General features: G+C 40.2%; 1 protein-coding gene across 2 annotated transcripts in view; it reads right to left on the minus strand.

Moving 5' to 3' along the window:
• ERC2 (ELKS/RAB6-interacting/CAST family member 2) overlaps positions 1-22564 on the minus strand; it is a 768095-nt gene that overhangs the window by 447052 nt on the left and 298479 nt on the right. For both annotated transcript variants that reach the window (XM_054977161.1, XM_054977162.1), the window contains exon 5: positions 17085-17252. In XM_054977161.1, coding sequence (XP_054833136.1) covers positions 17085-17252 — 168 coding nt within the window. The remainder of the gene's footprint in view (positions 1-17084; positions 17253-22564) is intronic.

The following is a 22564-nucleotide window of genomic DNA, read 5'->3' on the forward strand; positions in this document are numbered from 1 at the left end:
GCTACCAATAAAGAAAAGGCAGAAGTGGATTTGATGGATCTGGCTCAAGAAGAACAGAATCCAAACGAAAATACCAATGATGCTCAACATTATTACTGATTCAGTCATTTTGCTGTGAAAGTAATTGTTCCCAAAGAAGCCAAATTAACCTACTTTTCAAAGAGGATTGATAATTTCTTATGGAACAAACACAGTAAGGTTTAATTATCACTTTTTCTTTGAAGAATTTCTATATGGTATATTTTTAATGAAAGCTGTTTTAATAAAGGAAGCATTCATTAATGTGTGTCGCCTTTTAACAACTACTGTTTTAACAAAGGCAACATTTTTAATAAAATGTTATTGTTCACGGTAGCAGTTTACTTCAAATTATTCTTAAGTGTACAACCACAACTTTCATGGCTCACTGTGTTCAACCACTGAAATTCCTCCCTGCAGCAACTAAAAACTCAGAAAATTGTTCCCGCATGTTATTGCCAGCTAGTCAGCAAACATTTTATTTGTTTGAGCCTTCAGGCTGCACAACTGAACAACAGTCATGGCTCATCATGGTAAAGTTGTGAAACTGCACGTCTACATGAGAACACTAGCCTTTTGCACATACTCCTCTTTTTCCTTCCTTGGAGGCATAACTATAGCATTTGGAATATTCATATACTCTGCTTGATTCACCCGAAGAGGTGGATGGCTTTGTTAACTCAAACTGAAAACTAAGATAATCCCTAACTATAACTCTTAACAAATTCTTAAACATTGTATTTAACCAGGATAACATTTGGGACACAGGACCACAGACTCTCATCCAATCCTGTCTTATATCACAGGTTTATAAAGTTCATAGATCCACAATGAAGGGGGAATCGACAGGACTTCTACTTTGCCTGCTTTAAAGCAGGCCAGCATTGACCCATGCTTATACAATTCACTCAGGATTACCAAAAAGACAACTTGCTCTGGTAAACCTGAACTCCAAAAAGGGATGTTTTTAAAGTAGGGAAGCATTACTCAAATTTCTTCCAGAATTTGAGATTTCTGAATTACTTTGTTTTGCTTCTGAAGCAAAACTAGCACATTCAACATCATTATTTCATTTTTCCATAAAATTTCTAGATGTTGTACAAACTACATTATTTTCTACAGCCTTTAGTTTGTGTGGTTTTCCCTCTTCTCTGCAATTTCAAATACAAATATGTATACTAATAAAACGAACACTGCCCCAAAAAGCAGAATATGATGATTACATCAAGAATACTTTGTTGGATGCATATGTGCACTTGTGTATAGCTGGAACCTTGTGATGAGACCAGCTGCACCTACTGGAGCTCTGCCTCATAGAAGAATCCATACTCAGTGCTCATTACTAGGGGTGTGCGCTTCAGGCTTCCAAGTTTTTACCTGAATCAGGCCCGATTTGGGTAGAATCAGTATTCCCAAATCAGCCTCAGCATTGCTGAGCTGATTCAGAAATACCAAAGAAAAGCTTTCCAAAACGCTCCGTAATGCTTCAGAAAGCTTTTTCACCCATTGGGTGAAAGAAGGCAGCAGGAACCTTTGAAAGCAGCAATTTTCTTGCTGTGCAAACAGCAACGAAAGCGCTGCTTTGAGCTTCCCTGCCACCTTCTTTCATCCAATGGGAGAGGGGAGGATGGAATTTCCTCCTCTCCCCTCCCATCAGGTGAAAGAAGGCAGTGGGAAGCTTTGAAGAAAACAAGAAAAGTACTGCTTTGATCTTCAATGTGCTCCAAATCTTTATGGAGCATACCAAAGCAGTTTAAATACCTGAATCCCAGATTTTTCCCACTTTGTGTAAACCCGAAGTGGGAAACCCAAATCTCTTTCAGGTGCACACCCCTACTTATTAGAAATAAGCACACAAAGCAGACTTGTTTTATTTATTTATTTATGTATTTTATTTTATTTTGCTTCATATATACCATACCTTTCTCCATGATGGGGACCCAAAGCAGCTTACATCTCCTCCATTTTTTCCTCAAAACAAGCACTGTGAGGTAGGTTTCGTGTACAGGATTAGTTCCAGGTCTACCCCTCCTGAGGAACAGCCAATGATATCTGTCAGAATGACGGGGATTGTGACAATTTAAATCTTTTGGAGCAGATAGTGAGAGGGGGTGGTTAAAGCTGCTTAAGGAAAGCAGCATATATAGCTGGCTGCAGAGATTAGTTCTCATATTTTATAACTATCCATTGGTGCAGAGATATACATTCAACAACATGTTTGAATAATTCACTCCAAAGTTAATATGTATCAGAAATAAAAAGTTATTCTGGTGCTGTTTTAACCCTGACTGGTTTGAAGTTTTTGACTGTCTCAGACTATGGATGACAGGATATAGCAGACAGATCTCTGGCCCATTTGCAGTAAGACACAAGTACTTAGTCAAATGGATTTTATTCAGAAATCAGATCATTTCCATATACAGGTCCATAGGACTACTTAGAAGCAAGGCAGGCATCTAAGCAGCATGAGTAGAAGTTGACAGGAATGTCATCATGTGAGAGACACTTCTCTTTTACCCTTCTGGTTCACTCCTTTTTCCCCCCTCCCAACTATAAACAATACTTTGGCGCTTTCTTTGTGTGAGAACATTTCACATATTTGTGATATCACGATGAGTTAATAGGAGGCAAGACACAGCACTGTCTGAGAATGAGCACAAGGTCATAAACACTGGAAGCTGTTACAGTCCAATAGATAACCACCTACGAAAGCCTGAGAAGGAAGAGTTATGACACTAGCAAAGTGATATTGAGCTATAACGAGATACACTGTGTTCAGCAGAACAGAATCAAAACTGGCATGGATAGGGCTCAGACATGACATTCTGCCCCCTTAAAGATTCCCCCTCTCCCTAAGGGCCCAGTTCGTCAGGATAGCATCTATGGAAGGTTGAAATTAGTCTAGGTGCATTCCTATGTGATTGCTCCACCCATTCTCTGTACGATTCATCAAAGTCCTTCCACCTGACCAGGTAAAAGAGTTTGTTGTGCTTAATCTTAGAGTCTAGGATTTCTTCCACTTCATAGTGAATATGTCCATCCACTAGCATTGGATGTGGGGGGGCCCATTCAAGATGTCACTGATCGGGGGGAGCCCTTTTTAAGAGACTGAAGTGGAACACAGAGTGGATTTGTTTTAAGTTCTTTGGAAGTTCAATGTCTACAGTCACATCATTGATTACGTTCTTTACAGGGAAAGGACCTAGGTATCTGCATCAAAGTTTTTTACTAGGTTGCTCCCCTTTTATGTTTTTGGTGGAGATGTATACAAAATCTCCTGGTTTCAGTTCCCACTGCCCTGAGCGCTTCTTATCGGCATTTTTTTTGTAATCCTCTTTGGCTTTGTCCAAAGTCTTTTGAATGATTCCCCATTGGGAAGTTAGCTTAGTCCACCATTCCTCCAGGTCTCCTCCCTGTGAGGATTCAGGGGCTGTAGTGAAAGGCAGAGTGTTCCCTTCGTATCAATGTACTATTTTAAATGGTGTAACCCCTGTTGAGGAACGTATTGAGTTGTTATACGCATATTCGGTGAAATCAAGAAAATCCAACCAATCATCTTGTTGGTAGTTAATGTAGCATCTTAGGATCTGTTCAAGTACCTGAGTTGTGCATTCGGATTGTCCATCGGATTGTGGATGGTAGGCGGAGCTAATTCCTTGTTCAATTCCCATGAGTTGAAGAAGCTCCTGCCAGAAATTGGCAACGAACTGTGGACCTCGGTCAGATATTACCTTATTAGGAAATGAGAGCAGTTTCACTAAATGCTTCAAGAAGCAGCTGGCTAGCTTCTTATATGTTGGTATGGTGGTACACGGAACAAAATCAGCCTGTTTTGAAAAGAGATCCACCACTACTAAAATGACTGTGTGTCCTTTTGAGGGAGGAAGATCAGTAGTAAAGTCCATTGAAATCACAGTCGATGGTCTAGGGGGAGTTTCCAATAGTTCTAACAGTCCAGGAGGTTTCCCCTTCCTTGATTTTCCCATTATACACACTGGGCAGGAGGATATGTATTGAAATATATCCTTTCTCATTGCTGGCCACCAAAATTGTCTTTGTACTAAGTGTAATGTTTTAAGATGCCCAAAATGTCCAGCAGTTTTTGCATCATGACATTGGTGCAAGATTTCTTTTCTTAAACTGATTGGGGTATAAAGTTTGCTTCCTTTGTACCAGTTGCCATCCCCTGCCTGTTTCAGTTCGGCTTTGGGCACATTTTCCCCCTCCTTTGCAGTTTCAGCTTTTACTCTCTCTTCCCACTCTAAGACATCAGGTTTCGGGCTACTTTGCATTTTTGCAGCTTGGCTACGTGTTGTCACCACTCCTCCCAATTGAGCTGGTGAAAAACCAGTATCAATTATCTCCTCCCGCTGGCTGTCATGTTGGGGCATGTGCAAAAGGGCGTCCACTAAGAAATTCGATCACCCAGGGAGGTATTTCAACGTGAAGTTGAATTTAGAGAAGAATTCTGCCCACTTTAATTGTTTGGCATTTAGTGCTTCTAAATTTTTGTGATCAGTCCATACTTCAAAAGGCACTTTAGCCCCTTCTAGCCAATGCCGCCAGGTTTCGAGGGCTAGTTTTACTGCAAAAGATTCTTTCTCCCACACACTCCAATTGCGTTCTTAGAAATGTATGCACAGGGGTGCAGTTTCCCCTCATCATTGGGCTGTAAAAGCACTCCGCCCACTACCATGTCACTAGCATCCACCTGAACTATGAATTTTCGGTTCTCATCAGGGTGCTGTAGAACCGGTTCAGAAATGAACATCTTTTTTAGATTCTGCCGTTCAATTTAACATAGCACTAGTTACAGACCCTTCTTTATGAAGGGTCTGTAAAAGTTAGCAAACCCTAGAAACTACTGCAGCTGTCTTCTTGTTTTGGGGGTCTCCCACCCCACTACAGCTTGGATTTTTGCCAGGTCCATTTTTAGTCCTTGGTGAGAGACTCGGTACCTCAAAAAATCCAGCTCCTCTCTATGAAATTCACATTTAGACAATTTCACTGGCAGTTTGTGCTTTTTTAGAGTGGTCAGTACTTTTCTGACCAATTCTACATGTGATTCTTTATCAGCAGAATAAATCAACACATCATCCATATAAACAACTACACCTTTGTACAAGTACTCATGCAGCACTTCGTTGATTAAGTTCATGAACACACCTGGTGCCCCCTGTAGCCCAAAAGGCATGACGAAGTACTCAAACTGGCCTAGGGGCATATTGAATGCAGTTTTCCATTCATCCCCCTCCCTTATCATCACTCGGAAATGAGCATCTTTTAAGTCCAGTTTTGAAAAAATTCTCCCTTGCACCACCACAGTCTTAGCTCCCCATATTTCTTTTTTGGAAATAACACAGGCCCCGCATGGGCGGAGCTAGAGGGGCGAATGAATCCCCACTCCAAATTTTTATCAATGAACTCTCTTAGTTCTTTCCTCTTGGCTGAGCTCATTAAATACAATTTGCCTTTGGGTAACTTTTCCTCCGGGATCAGTTCAATAGCACAGTCCGTGTTTCTATGGGGGGGGGGGTAGCTCATCCGCTTCTTTTTCATCAAACACTTGTTTTAAATCCTGGTATTCAGAGGGAATGACTCCTTCCTCTTCTGTGGTTAACAGTACAGTCTCTGAGGCGGGGTGCCTCCTTCCCCCACACTTTAGTCCATGCATGCTTGGCACGAAGATCACCTTTAAAGACCACCATCCCGGTGGACCATTTTATAAATGGGTCATGGTCCCATAGCCAACGACTTCCCAGTACCAAGGGGTATTTGGCTACATTCCTAACTATATATGTCTGATTTTCCCAATGGTCTCCCATGCCCATAGGAGTAGGTGCTGTTTTAAACTGTGCGGAGTGCATATTAGACCCATCCATTTGTTCAAATACTATAGGGTCTTCGAGTTTGCTTGTTTCTAAGCCTAGTCCATTAACTAAAGCAGGTGATATTAAATCCCGTGAACATCCAGAGTCTATTAACGCTTGCACCCACACGAGTCCTCTTTTTCGGATTTACTATTGTCACAGACATAAACAGTATGGCCCCTCTTTCTCTCACCTTTGGGGTTGTGGGTTCTTTAGAGACCTGCCGTCGGGACCCTTTTACGGCAGGTCTTCTTCGTTTCCTGCCGATGGGGCGAGACTCTCTTCGGCTTCCTTAGATATGGGCGTTTCAGTAACTTCAGGATTCTCCTCGGCATCCAAACCAGTCTCCATTTTTTCCCGTTTGGAACCCACTTTCCGGCTCAGTGCTTTGGGGGGACCTATGAGTTTGGGGGGGACCTTTGGCTCCCCCCCCCCGCGCCGGCCTAGCGGGGCATTGTGCTGCAAAATGTCCTCTGCCCCCACAGTTTAGGCATAGTCCTTGCCTCCATCGTGCTTCTCTTCCAGTTGTGGAGATAGGCGCTTTTGGACCCAGCGCAGCATGTCCTCTGTCTGCAGTGGTCGGCATCCTTGCCCCGGTATGCTGCTACATGCTAACAAGTTTTACTACTTGAGTTCTATTCCCGACCTCACATTCCAATTGGATCCAACCTAGTAGGGTTTTTGGGTCATCGTGCATTAATGCTCTATCCAGCAAGTCCGCATTTAAACCACTACAGAAAAGTTCAATTTTTTACTTCCTCATGGTATCCTGGCACTTTGGTGGCTAGTTGTCTAAATTCGGCACCGTATTCCCTGATGGCTCTGGACCCCTGCTTGATGGTTCTGAGCTTTGTTCTGGTCCTTTGCTCTTCTAAATGGTCATCAAATTGAGCTTTGAGCACGTTAGCAAAAGCATTTAAGTCATGTAGCTCAGGTGCTCCCATGTTGTACAGGGTTACGTACCACTCGGCTGCCGCCTCTACCATTCGAGATCCCAAGTGACTCACCCGACTTTGCTCCAAAGGAAATAAATGTCCCCAATCATGGAAACACTCCATGGCTTGTACTAAGAAGAATCCAAGGTTTCTGGGGTTCCCGTCAAATGTGGCTTCCAATTTGAACCACCCTTGTGGTAATCCTGGTGCGAGAGCTCCTGCTCCCTGGTATCCCACCACCTCTTGGATCAGGGCCGCCCCAAGGGGAGGTGGTTGCCAAGGTCCCTGTGCCACGTACAGTATCTGGTAGGCTCCATTTGCTCCAACGTCCATTGGCGCAGCTTGCGGAATCCCTCCACACAGTGGTTGCAAAACTTGTGCTTGGATTCCCTGGGCTCCCTGTGGGACATTCACTGGGGGGGCTTGCATATGTCCCAATTGTACGCCTTTGAGGGGCACTCATTTGAGGACACCCTGTTTGGATATGTCCTATGTGTATCCCTGCCCCGTTGGGACAATTATGGGGGTTCTTTGTGGTTGGTCTGGTTGGGCCAACCTCATCCCACTGGTGGCCATCCATGCTCATGTGCTTGCTGGTGCTTGAATGGGTAGGCTCCTTGACACTCTCGTCCCCATTGAGGTCCCTGTGCCTCTCACGATTGGAGGTATGGTCAAAGGCTCTTGCTTGGGTTCTCTCTTATTGAATCCTCACTCCCCCCTGGGGTGGTAAAGTGGAGCTCATAGGTATTGTTAGAGGCGGGTGACTTTGTGAGTTCGTTGGCACTCTCATCCCCATGGTGGTAAGTTGGCGCTCCTGTGCCAGCCAAATGGGGGAAATGGGCAATGATTGTGCTCTCCCATATGGAACCACTCCTACTCCCCGGGGCGGTATGTATGGTGCCATCACTAAATGAGAATGTAGAAGAATACTCCTTCCCTCCATTCCTGTTGCTATTACCGGAACCTGGGTGGTAATAGGAACTATTTGGTCATCTATGAACTGCTCGGCAGTCATTAAATCCGCCCTTCTCTTTTCCGGCGGTATAGGTCCTTGTCCCATCTGTGAGACTGTGGTGGGATAGGGGGTCTCTCTAACGCCTCACTAGTTCCAGTTATCGATCTTGCCAGTGCCTCTGGTGCACTTGAATTTCCTTGTTCATTGAGGAGGTGCCGTTCCCATTCCTGTTGTCTCCTCATGGCACGAGCTAGTTCTTCTCAAGTTGGATGCCACCCATCTCTCTCACCACTTGATAGTCTGTAAGGCCAATTCCAACTATATGTTTCTATGATTCTATGACTAGGAAGAACCAAAATGGATTAATTTACTGATTGCCCATTAGAGCAAGACTGGGAATCTAACCCCTGAAAAATGGATTTGATTGAACATTTGTTACAGTTATTTTGAACTGTATAATTATATGCACATGCTTATAGTGTCACATGATTTTTATGTTTATATTCATTTCAGGCATATCTGATGTTTTAATGATATACAACGATATAACCGGGCCCAGAGGCCATTGGCAGGCTTCACCCTGGGTGGCAAGTCATCACCAGGCCTGTGCCTGGGGTGGGTGCTACATTTCCTGTCATCCATATTTGGTGCCCAGCAGACGGGCTGGGTGGCACATCACTGAATGGCAGGTACGTCATTTGATGCTGTGGATCCATGCCCTATGCAGTGCCAGTGCTCCAATGCTCCATTGACTATAATCAATAGTCTCCCATATCACATGTAATTAGGGGTATGTGCTTAGGGTTTCTGATTTAGAAAAAATACCTGAATTGGACCCAATCTGTAAAGATTCGGGATTTACAAATAGGAGACAGCATGCTGGTCCCGATTCTGAAATCCTGAATCAAATCTTCCCGAAGCATTCGGGTTGTTTCAAGAAGCCTCAGGCCCAGGGCTGGCTTCAGTTGGCAGGCTGGGGGATCCCCCTCTGCCTGCCAGCGGAAGTTTAAAGGGCCCTTTCCCTGACACTTGCAAGTGGCAGGGCCCTTTAAACTTGGCCCAACCACTCTCACCCACCCCCACTTACCTTGGGCTGGCAGGGCCGCTGCAGTGATGGAGGAGGCAGCTCCAGGCCCTCCTACCTTCCCACTGGCCTATACTATAAACAGGAAAAGAAATCACAACTTCTAAATGTATGCTTTGCTTCAGACAGATCATAACTAACTGCCTGTAGCTTCTATGTAGTTTATGGAATCCAGCAGACAATAAATAAATTGTTACGCTTCTGTTTCCCATGGTAAGAAAAAATGAATGGGAGAAATACCAGGCCTACAACAGAACTCTGGCTTTCTCTCCAGTAGTTGGATTGGAACAAAATCACATCTTTCAAAAGGGCATAGACCAGGTGGACATACTAAAGGAAGAAGAGTAGTTATTCTCTATCTTTTTTCTTTCATTCATGATTCCAGGAACTGTAGGAGACAGGTATGGAGGCTAGGGAATGTCACATTATGAAATGACAGATGGGTTGAAGACATGTGTTAAAAGTAGAGTTGAAAACCCACACAGATGATTCATAACAAAATGTATTTATAGTAAAGTAACACTGAAAGACTACGAATCCTTGTCACAGGTTACAGTACAGTTAATTCAGGATGTGTTGTTCACGAAGCTACATCTCTGCAAACTAACTCTCTGTTGTTTTGACCTCTTCTACCTCTCTTTCTCATGAACGTACTATCCTGCACCTTTATTCTTTCAGTCAAGTTTTCAAGCGTGCCTGTAATGGCAGATGCCAAACATACTTTAGCGGGGGCAGCAGGATCAAAACAACAAGAAAAGATGTGAAGTTGCCATAGCAACATCACGACTAGTACATGCCTACCTACAGCAACCTTGATATTCAATAGGCAGGCACCATACTGATCCAATCAAAAGCAGTCCAGGCACATATTTGAGGGCTTTGGGGGGCAAGTGCATTAGAACTCTTCAGTTAAGTCTATACTCCTGAAGAACGTTATCAATTGAAACAGCTTACTTTGGTGACCTAATAAAAATATACCAATATCCCAACTAAAGTTATCCAATCCTTTACATAAAAGTTAGCACATCAGGGATAAAGATTCTAGCATACCAAATTCCATGCTGTGCTCATTTTCCATTTACAGAGAATCTAGAGGATCTTTTAAAAAAGTAATCACTTACCTGCAACGTGAAGTGGTGCAGTCCATTCTACAATCTCAGTATTCTGCCATGGACCACCTCATTCTGCAGCATATCTAGGCTAGGCCTGTTGCTTTTATGTAGACAATCATTTTAAGAAAAGTCTCCACTCAATGTATTTACACAATTCTGCTATAACATTGGTGGTAACAATAAAATTTATTGATTTATGCCAATAACTAACTAAATAAATAAATAAGCTGGGGTGGGGATACAAGGAGGAATGTGTCACCATTTCTGTGCTTTAGTGATAATTCACACATGCATTCCTATTACCTGACTATTCAACAACACACAGATAAATATGTAAACTATTCTCCATAAAAAAGTATTGTATGTGAGAAGAATGGAGGTTATCAATAGCTATTAGCTATACTGACTAGAGAGGACCTCCATATTCAGAGGCAGTAAACTTCTGAACACCTGTGCTAACATCCCCCCCACCTCAAATTGTTTGTTTGTGAGCCAAAATGCTGCACTAAGAACATAAGCAGTCACCCTACACCCATGGCTTCCATGTGGGCAGGGTAACTTCAGAGTTTGAGATCACAGCATAGCCAGAGAACCTTTGATCTGCAGTTCTGGGTGACTGTGGGCCCCTCTGGATGATACAACTCACTGAACAGTAGGGTTCAGCAGTGCTTTTCTTTACTCCATGTTATGCATACAGTGAACCGTATGCAAACCAGATTGTGTTTAAGGGGCCCTGACCAGACCCACTTCCATCTCCTCTCCCTCCTCTCATCCCCTCGCTTTCTCATATTTACCTACTTTGTTCCCACTCCCTTTTCACATCTTCCTTCTCCTGGTACTGTCCTCCTCTTTTATGTCCCTCTCCACCCTGCTCTCTTTCAGTCATGTCCTTGATCCTGTTTGCTCCTTACTTCCATGGCATGTTCTCTCTTCCACCTATGCCTTCCACCTGTCATACTACTTTGGCCATCTGGCCTCCACCCTCACTCACAGCCATCTTCTCTCCAGGCACATTCAACTGTGCATCAGTCCTCCTGTGTAGCTGGTGCTGGCAGCTGAACACCCATTCATATTGGCCAGCTGATTGCTGGGCTTGCAGGTATTATAGCCTCCAATCACTCCTCACTGGCAGTTTGATATCTATCTCTTTTGTCCCACCAGCTCTCAAGTGACAGCATGAGTCGTGAGAATGGGACTATTCCCAGAAGCACTGATACAGTGACTCATCACAAGGGCAGCAGAATGCAATCCTAAAGATTCCTGATTATAGTCACCATGACTTTAGATGGTTGTGTGTGTGTGTGTGTGTGTGTGTGTGTGTGTGTGTGTACGCGCGCGCACGCACACAGATGCACACATGGGGAAATGCCTTTGTGATCTTACTCAAATTTTATTTGATTCCAGGAAATCTAAAAAGCAAAATAACCACTCTGATATTTGTGTTCAAAACAAATGATGAACTATCATAATTTCCTCTTGACTTCTTGTTTATATTAAAGCCAATACATGAGGACCATTGCTTTGTTGACAGTTGAAAGACAGATACAATTAAGTTCAACATGGAGTGCACTGATCGCCTAAGCACACAATACATTTGTTGTGGAGACTTTCAAGCAGGAGTGTGCGGGAGATTCCTGGATATAACTTAGGATTCCCAGGTACATGGAGGGCCTGGGAATCATAATGTGGTGCTCATCATTTTCCTGATCCAAAATAGTCATGGGGAGATTGTGTGCCTTGTTGGGGAGAAGTTATGGGTAATCCACTGGCACACATGTAGTCCCCCTCTAAGGCAAATATCAGCTATCCATGGCTATATCAGGATGGCCAAGGCTAGCCACATCTCATCAGATCTCAGAAGCTAAGTTGGGTGTGCCCTGGTTAGTACTTGGAGGGGAGACCACCAAGGAAGAGATGGGTCACTATGCAGGGGCAGACAATGGCAAACAACCTTTGTCTCTTGCCTTGAAAACCCTATAGAATCACCATAATTCAGCTGTGACTTAATGGCATTATAAACACACACAATGTATGAACATTTAACAGTATTGTTACAGCTCAACCATACCTTTCTTATAAGCTTCATCGGTTGACTGGAATTCATTCTAAATTCATAGGTTTTATTTTCAGATCACTGCCTATTGTTATATTCAAGCATATCTGCCAGTTTGGGTTTGCATTGTCTGAAATCCTGGCTCTAAATCAAACAGAACTTCAGTAAACTTCCCATTAAGGATGCTATATTATGCTTTATAAGATAAATTCCTCGCAATATGTGCCTATGTTAAAGTCCAAACACTGTACACTAAGAAATATAGGAAATACGGCTAGCAGCTTCAATGTACCTACATACGCACATCTCCCAAAAATAGACAAAGCACAAAATATTATTTATACAGTACCATCATCTTTCTGGAAGAGCATGCAGCTAGGTTTAAAACAATTGTATGTTGTAAGGCCAAGATCTTCTAAAAACAAAGGGCTCCCATAACTGTAATATATTTCCTTTATAAATGGCCCATAGAGTATAATGGTATTTTAAATGTACTGAAGCTAGAGTAGAATGACCTTAGAATATTTCTGTGTGACCTTAGGATTTTCCCATCATAAATAGTGAGAGAAACAAAACAAACTTTATATATATTCGGATAAGAGAGCAGTGCCATTAATGGGTGCCCTTAAAATGGAACTAATGGAGGCAGCTGAGGCAATGAACCTCATAATGGTTGATGATAAATCCATTTTCTAGGACCCCCTGCCAGCAATCATGACAGTCATTCTATACAGGAGAATATCTTATTGTTATGACTAATTCTTGTCAACAAAATTCAGACATTAAGTTTTTAAGTCAATAAAGGATTTTAAAATACAAGGTCACTCACTGACTCTAATATAGACAATAGATATTAGAGAGGTCCTACTTTAGATATAAGTATCTAGCTCATTTTATTTGTGTTTCAAAGTGGTATCTCAAATCAGATTTTTAAATACATATTAAGATGAAGAAATATAAATTAGCTGCACTCTTGGATAAATGTATTTATTTATATATTGTCATCCATTTGGGAAAAAAACAGAGTAAAACCTGGTTGACTGCTCTGAGTGCGAAAATTTGGATTTTCCCCATCCACATACATGGTAGCCATTTTCCTTGAGATTGTCCCTGCAGTGGTCATCATTTCCTCCCCCTGCCATAGGAGATTTTAAATTTTTAAAATTTGTTCTAGAATATCACTTTATTGATATATGACAAATATGTGTAGGAGGTTCTCTGAATTCTCACCTTTCACTTTTCTAAAAAAATAAATCAGTTGTGGAGGTATAAGGAGAAAGGTATAGCTCCACAATGGAAAGGACTATTTGTTAGTTCTGGTAAAGAGTACATGAAGGCAAATAAATTTATTTAACCTTGTTTATGTGATGAAGATAGTTTAAATTCAAAATATCAATTAATAAAATTCATATCAAACATAATAAAAATATACTGCTATAAGGATTAATTTTCTTCTGAAACAACTCTTTGGTTTGTGCCAGGCAACAGAGAATAGTGCTCCTCTGGTATTTATTACAGTTTAGTAATAAACTTTCAGAAAGCTTAGAAATTAATCTTCGAGACCATTTGATACAGACAGCATGTATTTGCCTTAGACTGCAATTCTTGCTGTTTCTACACTGTTCTGAAATGAGCGCCACTGCATTAAGTTTAAGTGTCCTATTAACCTATTACGAATATGGAGGGTCTCATTTCCATCTGATCCACTCAGAAAAAAATGTGCCTTTAATGTATTCAGTACTGCTGCCAAATAGCTCTTGCACTTGAACAATTACAGCTAATTTTAACCAAATTGCTTCCTGTAAAAGGTGGACATCATTAAGAAACTTTCTCCATTTCCTTTTACAAAGAACTCTTAAAGATAGAAAATAAAGAAAGCTCTTTGTGATGCTGTCCAATAAAATCATTATGCTCACACTACTTACTTCAAAGCATAGAATGGAAATCACCTAGACCTCAATGAGACATATAACATAGCATACTGTGCTTCAAAGTTGCATCAATTTATTAGACCATTTGATTATTTGAGTGTGACATAAATTGTTCAAATAGTACTTCAAAGCATTAAATTTTTCAAAATGTCATCTAAGTCGCTACATAGGTTTTTGTACCAGGTTTATCTATCAAAATGCCAGAATTTTTGAGGAAAAAATACCAGTAATTCATTATAAATATAATTTATAATTGTAAAAAAATTGTTAATAACGTAATTCATGCTAATAGTATCATTTAAGTATATGATCTGTGTTTTTAAAAATGTAATTTAAACAAACAATTTCTTCTTCTATAACTATGGAGTTGGAAAGGCCATCAAAACTCACAGTCAAAATTCTTGAAAATAAAGTTTGACCTATCACATCTAAAAAACTTTTATAATTTAACCCTTGTTCTTAGTAACACATATTCAGCTTGGTGCACATATTTCCTTCATAGCAGGACTTGTCTTGAACAAGTGGCACTTCAGCCTACTTTCCTGTCCTTTTCCCTCAGCTATCAACTTGTATCAATGTTTATGCATTTTTTAATTTATCTTACTCATCTACTTAGAGACTACGTTTCAACTAAAAATTTCCCAAGATGGTTTGCTGCATACTTCTTACAATAAAATCAATAAAAAACAAGAATAATACTTCAAAGCATTGACTTATGGTTCCAAACATTGTTTTATACTCCCCTCTCCATCTTCTTAGAAAAGAAGCCCTCCCCTATATTCCTACTAGCTAAACCCCTGTTAAAACTTGTTCCCAGATAAAGGGTCCTGGATTCATCTCAAGTACTGGGTTGGGTAACATGGGAGTTGGCACTCCTTCAAATATTCTGGGCCCAAGAAATTTTAGGACATTAAAGGTCAAAAACTCTAGAGCAGCCACAAGAAATACATGAAGCAATGATCTGACTCAGGATAAGGCAGCTTGCAAGCGGCAGGTAACATGGGAGTACCCCATTCAGTACATGGGAGAACCATTCAGTACGTATATCATCTACATTCCACATTAATTACACATATACATCATGAATTCATAACACAGAGTCCCCAAGATGATATACGTACTGAATATACCATTAGTAGGTTCTTACCTTGCATGACTAATATATATTCTGGTTCAAATAGTGAGTTAAAAGTATTTTTTCTCCTCCGGTTTTTTTGCTATTCTTGACCATGTCTAGTGTACAGCAGGCACAAGGGGTAAGAATAGTAAAAACCTCTGTACAGAAGCTTCATCGCTACTGCAAATGCTTCTTCAACCATAGCAGCAATGAGGGCAAAACATAGGGAACTGCCCCATGTGGAAACAGCCTTTTGTTTGCCTTTTTACTCATCAAGTAAAAGCAATGCATAAAATACTTCGTGAATACAGGAATGTGGGATTGCTTACAATTCTATAAAGACACCACCACTGTAAGAAGCAAAGATCACCTTCAATATTGTCTTTTTAATTCCTTGTTACAAAAACATATCAGAACCAAAATAACCTAAAAAGAAATATGTAACTTTAACTCAGTCTCATGGATTAAAATTTGCCAACAGTGTTTGAAAACCCTCCTGTTAATTAACTAAACTGTTAATTGATTAATGATTGATTAAACCAATTAAAGTCTGCAGATCTGTTCTCCATATAATTTGTTTTATGTTTCTGACAGACATTCTATTTAATGAGAGAAGAGACACTGACATAAAATTACATGAAAAATTACAACAAATTGCTTCCTGCTCAAGCTTGAACTGTTTGTAATCTAGCAAATGAGACAAAATGGAATAGCAAAGGAAACAGTGACATCTTATCATCCAGTTTCAATTCCAAGAGTTGGTCACAAGGAGAGTCTTAAATTTTAATTTATAAGATGATATCCAGGACTCTTTCTTTTAGTTCAGCCTAATAACAATGAACATTTACTCCTCCTGCTTTACTCAGTCTTAGGATACAGGAGACATCACAATTGCAGTGATTCAATCCACCTGCTAACCAGAAAAATAACATTTTAAGAAAGGCTAAGTGGAATCCTTCATTATAATCTTCATTTCAGCAAATGAAACAAGACGTTCAGCAATGAGAGTATTTAAAGCATGGCAATATAATTATTGCAAGGCTTAAGGTTAGGCTATGGGCAACTCATTCTTCCTTTATTATTATCATGATGTCATGAATAAATCTGGATTTGTTTTAGAGAATTTTTTTGTTACAGCAGACAGCATATTATGAAATCTACACACACACACACACTCACACAGACACACACACACACACACACACACAAACTTAGCCTCAGAGGAATTTGAATTTGAGCGAGCAGTAGCAAGGGAGCAAAGAGTGGTTAACTGTTTCCTCACACACTTTTTTCCTGGTCAAAATGGTCTTCTTTAAATTGCTTTCCCATCAGCAGGAATAAAATTACCTAGATGTCCTATCTTTTTGCCTGTATGAAAAAGGATGATTTTGACCAAACAAATTATCTGCAGAGAAATGATTAAGCACCCCCCCATCCACACACACACACACTCCCACTGTGCTTCCAATGACACTCAAAGAGTCCAAGGTTGCATACACATTCAAGAGTACTGAAAATACTAAGTCTCCTGCATACAGTACATTTTGGCCATAACACAAAGAGATCTGTACTAATTTAACAAGGGTTTTTTCTGACAGTCAAGTGATTATTTACTTTGTATGAATGTTTGTATTCTTCTTTGTGAGCAAATTTGAAACATATAACTAAAGCAGCCTTATAAAAGAGATAAATGAAAGCAATTGTATAGAATACTAGCAGCAAGGGGGAAATTAAATTATACGTGCATACACTTATTTTGAGTATCCAGTTAGAAATCTTCCCATTCTACCACATCTTCACCTATTATCAAAGTCAGTAGATATTTTGAACTACTACAAACTGAGCTGATCTTGGCATCAATGAATACCTCAAGCTATCTTACTATTTTGTAACCAATTGAAAAAAGGTCAAGTTATGTCTTCTGTACAGATTTGTAACATCATTTTAATTCTGACACACTCCATTAACTAAACTTTTATACTGCTTTAGATGATAATAAAATATCTTACCTCTGTCTGAAGTATGGCAGCTCTCTGTTCTTTGGCAGTAAGCGATTCTTTAAGCACTTCAATGTGTTGTTTGCAATCTGAATTCTGATTGCTAAGGGTTTCAAGCTTAGTTTGTAAGGCAAGAAGTTCTGATTCTTTCTTTGAAAGCTCCTGCTTCAGCTGGTCAATCTGCAATTTTAAAAAAATAGCTGGTAGTTTCCATGCTGAATAAGAAGTGAAGATTAACCGTATATTCCAGACAAATGAAAATCTAATTAAAATGTCATAGTAAATGGACTTATTTTAGGTCAGTAACCTGCATTCTATTTGGTAAAACCTTTATTGCTCTTTATCAGGATTGTATAGTCGTATCCTGCTCCTAAAATATTCAAGCACAAAGGTTCCAGTACACTAATCAGAATGCTACTTAACCAGGGGATAGTGAAGCAGTTTTATTTGTACTTAAAGGGGTACCAAACACACCTTTTTCAAAAGCTAAATTCACTTTAAACCCATAGCTAAAGTTTCAGAGAACAAAAGATTTTAAATTGGGGGAGTAGGCAACAAAATCTAAATTTTGAGCACAAGTTTACAATTTATTTATTTATTATTTTTTAATTTTATTTTTAACCCACCCTCCCCACAAGCGGGCTCAGGGCGAGGTACAACATTGATTAAAACACAACATTGATTAAAATACAATACTCAAACCAGTCATGACTAATAAAGTACAATATTTATCTGCTGTAACAATACAGAGTAGTATATTACAGGGAAATATTTCTTACACTGTTTTATTTCAGTTCAACATATGAAATAAATTCTTCTGAAATCAAATCCAGAAAGGCATCTTAATTACACAACCATATATACTTGTACATGTGGGATATTTACACTAGAATGCAATCTTACTTTCCTTCCTATGATGTTATCTTGAATTTTCTAGTTTCTTTTAATAATAACGAAGATGGATCAAAAGGAGCTGTGGCTCAAAGGTAGATAATGCATGAAGTTCCAGTTAGGTCTCCAGTTAAAGGATCTCACTCTGTAGATAATGAGGTATATGTTGGGAACACCATGCGCCCTGTGAGGACAAGGATTTTGGAACACATGTCACGCATTAAGAATCGCGTGAGTGAGGCTCCATTGGTTGAGCATTTTGCCTTACATCACCAGACAGAGGAGGAGTTTAGGTTCTCGGTCCTATATGTGTCTACATGTAAAAGTCAGCCTATGATTCAAAAGGATTTACTTAGACGGGAAGCAGAGTGGATCCATCGGTTGGGCTCCTTGAAACCAGGGGGGCTAAATTTGGAAAATAATCTGTCTTGCTTTCTGTAAACTAATCCATTTTGACCATGCAGGATTTGAAGTTTTGGAAAAAATGGCTATTTTGGGGAGTGGACTCTATGGAATTATGCCATGCCAAGGTCCTTTCCCTCCCCAAACCCCACTTTCTCCAGGTTTATCCACGTTTCACACACCAGATCTCCCGGAATTTTCCAACTTGGAGCTGGCAACCCTCAGATATGTTCACACATACACTAGAGGCCAAAATTGTGGAAACCTTTTGGGAAAAGTGTATTTTTGAGGTTTGATGACTAATAACACCACTTTTTTTTGGAGTAATACCATAAAATTATATATCAATGGAAAGATAATTTAATCAAGAATGTAATGCAATAACTTTTATGAAGGAAATTTTTTAGAACAGTAGTTATAAAGAAGAAAATTGAAACATAGAAAAAATGAGTTGTACAACAATTCTCACCATGTCAGTTAATACTTAGTTGGGTAACCTTTTGCTTTAATTACGGCCTTACAATGCCTTCCCATGGAGTGAACCAAGTTTTTTAGTTCTGCAGCTGTTATAAAGTGAAACCACAATTGAGTTATTGCTTCTACTAATTGCATTTTATTGCTGAGTTGCTTCTCACTAACCAGTTTCTTTAGTCGGCTCCATAGATTTTCGATGGGGTTAAGGTCTGGGCTATTCCCAGGCCATTCCAACAGTGGGATATGATTATCTTGAAACCACTTTTTGCACACAGCAGCAACATGACATGGAGCTGAATCTTGTTGTAATATAAATGCTTCATTATCTTGGAAATGATCATGTGTGGAAGGCTTCAGTTTGGGATCAAGTATTTCATTTATGTATTTTGGGGCATTTATATTGCCATTTATCACACAAATTCTGCCCACACCTTTTGATGTCATTCAACCCCATATCATAACGCTGACTGAGTGTTTCACGGTAGGTGTAATGCAATCAGGATGCAAATCTTCTCTGATTCTTCTCACGTATTTTATGCCATCACTACCAAACAGGGAGATTTTGGTCTCATCACTCCAAATAACACTGTCCCATTGTTTCGCTGTCCAGTTAACATGGGTTTTAGCCCAGTTTAATCTTTTCAACCTTTGTTTGAGAGATAATGTTTTTTTTTCGTGGAATTCTAGCATTAAGACCAAATCCCTCCAGTCTGCGCCGAACAGTCCTTGCACTCAACTTCACATTGAATTGTGCCATTTCATTCTGTATAATTTTCGTTCTGTATGATTGCGCCATTTCATTCTGTATGATTTTCGTTCTGTATGATTGCACCATTTCGTTCTGTATGATTTTCTTCTGTCACCTAGGCTCAGTCTCTCAATTCTTCTATCATCTCTTGCTTGTGTGCACCTTTTCCTGCCTTTAACAGTCTGGTTTTGTAGTGACTGAGTTGCCTTATACCTCTTCAAAAATTTAGAAATACCACCTTTGGTTAAGTTTCCACCAATTTTTCTTCTAATTTCTTCATAACTTTAGCCTTGTTCACTTAATAGTACATTTTTACATCGCTTTCTGGGTGACCAGTCAACTCTTTGTGCCATTTCTTTAATTTTATTACGTTTTACAAGCTCACTAAATGAAAGAACACAAAACAAACCAACCAACTTGATAGCAATCACATAACACACTGACAAATGCTCATTGGCAAAACAAGATGACACCTGATTGGCTCTCTAAAGACTCATGCTCATTGGCTACATTCAAATGAAGGAAAGCTACTTCATATCAACCTAAGCAAGTTGTGCTTCCTTTTCCTGGTTATTTGGCTATAAAATTTGATAGAATACAGATAATTGAACAATCTTTGTTGCATTACATTCTTGATTAAATTATCTTTCCATTGATATATAATTTTATGGTATTACTCCAAAAAAAGGTGGTGTTATGAGCCATCAAACCTCAAAAATGCACTTTTCCCAAAAAGTTTCCACAATTTTGGCCACTAGTGTACATGTAACATAGGAGCAGCTTTTGGGAGGGGGAAGGGGGAATAGTAGCAGGCCAGTGGAGACAAGGAAGTTCCACTCATGGTTCTTAGGATCAGACTCATTAATTATATATAAAAAGCTTAAGAATTGGCTAGGCACTGTATACAGATTTAAAAAAAATAAGACAGGACCTGTGACAGGTTTATAAACTAAAGAGAAAACAAAGAGTGAAGGAAAAAATCCCCAGTTGTGTACAATAATGAAGAGGAAGAGTTCATTCAAGGGTAATACTGAAGCAGAAAATTCAACATACTCTGAAGCATATTTCTTTTTTAAAAGCTTTCTTAATCTTCCATGCATATGGCAAAGAACCACCAGCTCATTATATGCCAAACACAGAAACAGTGCCCAAACTTATAAAAATAAGGTGAGAGTAATGAAATTAGGAATATCTTTTGGTAGAGATTAAGCTGTATGATGGCCACATGGGATTTATATAAACCACATGCTATAGAACACAATGACTTTGGGAGGGGGGACTTTAAGTCATTGTGTACTATAGCATGTGGTTTATATAAATCCCATGTGGCCATCACACAGCCTAATCTCTACCAAAAGATATTCCTAATTTCATCTATAATACAACAAACTCCCTGACAGACAAGCAGTCAAAAACACGGTGACAATTTGGGGACTTCCTGTTTGGGATCCATGGAGGTTTAACACAGCTCTGGGAGCAGAGCTGACCGGGCTGCCGTTTTTAGTGACCGGCGGGGGCAAACAAGCCCGCGGTCCCCTGTTCTCAGGCGGAAAACAGGCTTTGAACGCTCAAGTACCTCAGGGCGCGTTGATCTCGGGCGAGGGGGGGTTCTGTGCAACGAACTCTCCCCCGTCCCTTGAGGTCCCACCCTAAGACAGGTCGGCCTACATCTCTGCGGCAGTTCTGGGGCCAGTGACGGCTGGCATAAGATCTACATGCCCAAGCATCAACAAGAGGAAAGAAGGTGAAAGAGAACCTGAGTTTGAAGCAGTGATTACAACCCAGAAAGACGTTTGAAAAGGTAAAGATCACTCTCTCTTGAAACGGGACGAATTACTTAAAGTAAAGAAGCATTAAAGGGGACTTTTAAACTGCAACAGTTTGATTAAAAGTAGAGGAAGACTCGGCAAGAAACAGATTAGTAAAAGGACTAAGCTAAAAGAAGTAATTAGAGAAATCGGAGGATTGTTGTTCATACCTGTGGTTATGAGGAGATAATAGACTGTGAGAAAGCTTCTACCATCACAAGAGCTGCTGTGAGGAGACGGGAAACAGGAAGTACGTAATTGTGATAGAGCTGCTGGAGAGAGACGGCCCTAAGGCAGACAGGAAGAGGGCAATCGCCATCTTTGAAGAGGGAAGGGCACGGGCTTCAGCAGAAGAGGAAGTATGCCATATTGGATTACAAAAATATAGAAAAACCATAGAGAAAAGACGCCCGGCATTTTGGATTTTGTAAGTGCCTTTTTTTCCTTTTGAAACCGGGACATTTGAATTAAATTAAATTAAAGGGACACTTAGCCAAGCGCCATGGAGTTAAGGAAACGTGCAGACTCGTGGGAGCGGGGCAAGTCAAGCCCCACGATGCCGAAAAAAGAGTGGCAGACGGCTATGGAAAATTTAGACAAAAGATTTTCGGAAATGTTAAAGGTCCAGCAGGAGCTGGTGAAAGAGATCAAAGAAGTTAAAGAGACAGTTAAAAGTGAATTGGCAGAAATGAAAAAGGGAATGGAAGCAACACAGCAAAAAGTTAACGTGGTGGAGAAGGCGATGGAGAATCTCTCAGACACGCAACAGACAGATATGAGGACGATGAGGGGCAGAATGGCTATTGCGGAGAGCAAGTATATGGAAAAGCAGCTAAGGTTTCGCGGTTTGCCGGAGATTGAGGGAAAGACAGCTCAAGAGCAAGTTGCTGAAGTGTTAGCTGGATACCTGGGGAAGGAAGAAGAAGAAATCGTGGCTATCCTAGATGTGGTGTATCGTATAAACTCAAGATTTGCGGCCCAGAGGAAGTTACCAAGAGACGTGATTGTGCAATTTACAACCAGAAATATGAAAGAAATTATTGTGAGCAAGCAATTTCAAGACCCATTGGAGGTTGATGGCAAGACGGTGATTATTATGAAGGAGTTACCTAGATCGGTGTTGCTTGATCGGAAAAAATATAAAGCCTTAGTCCAAATTTTGAAGGACA

Source organism: Eublepharis macularius, chromosome 4, assembly GCF_028583425.1.
Source record: "Eublepharis macularius isolate TG4126 chromosome 4, MPM_Emac_v1.0, whole genome shotgun sequence".
Classification (NCBI taxonomy): domain Eukaryota; kingdom Metazoa; phylum Chordata; class Lepidosauria; order Squamata; family Eublepharidae; genus Eublepharis; species Eublepharis macularius.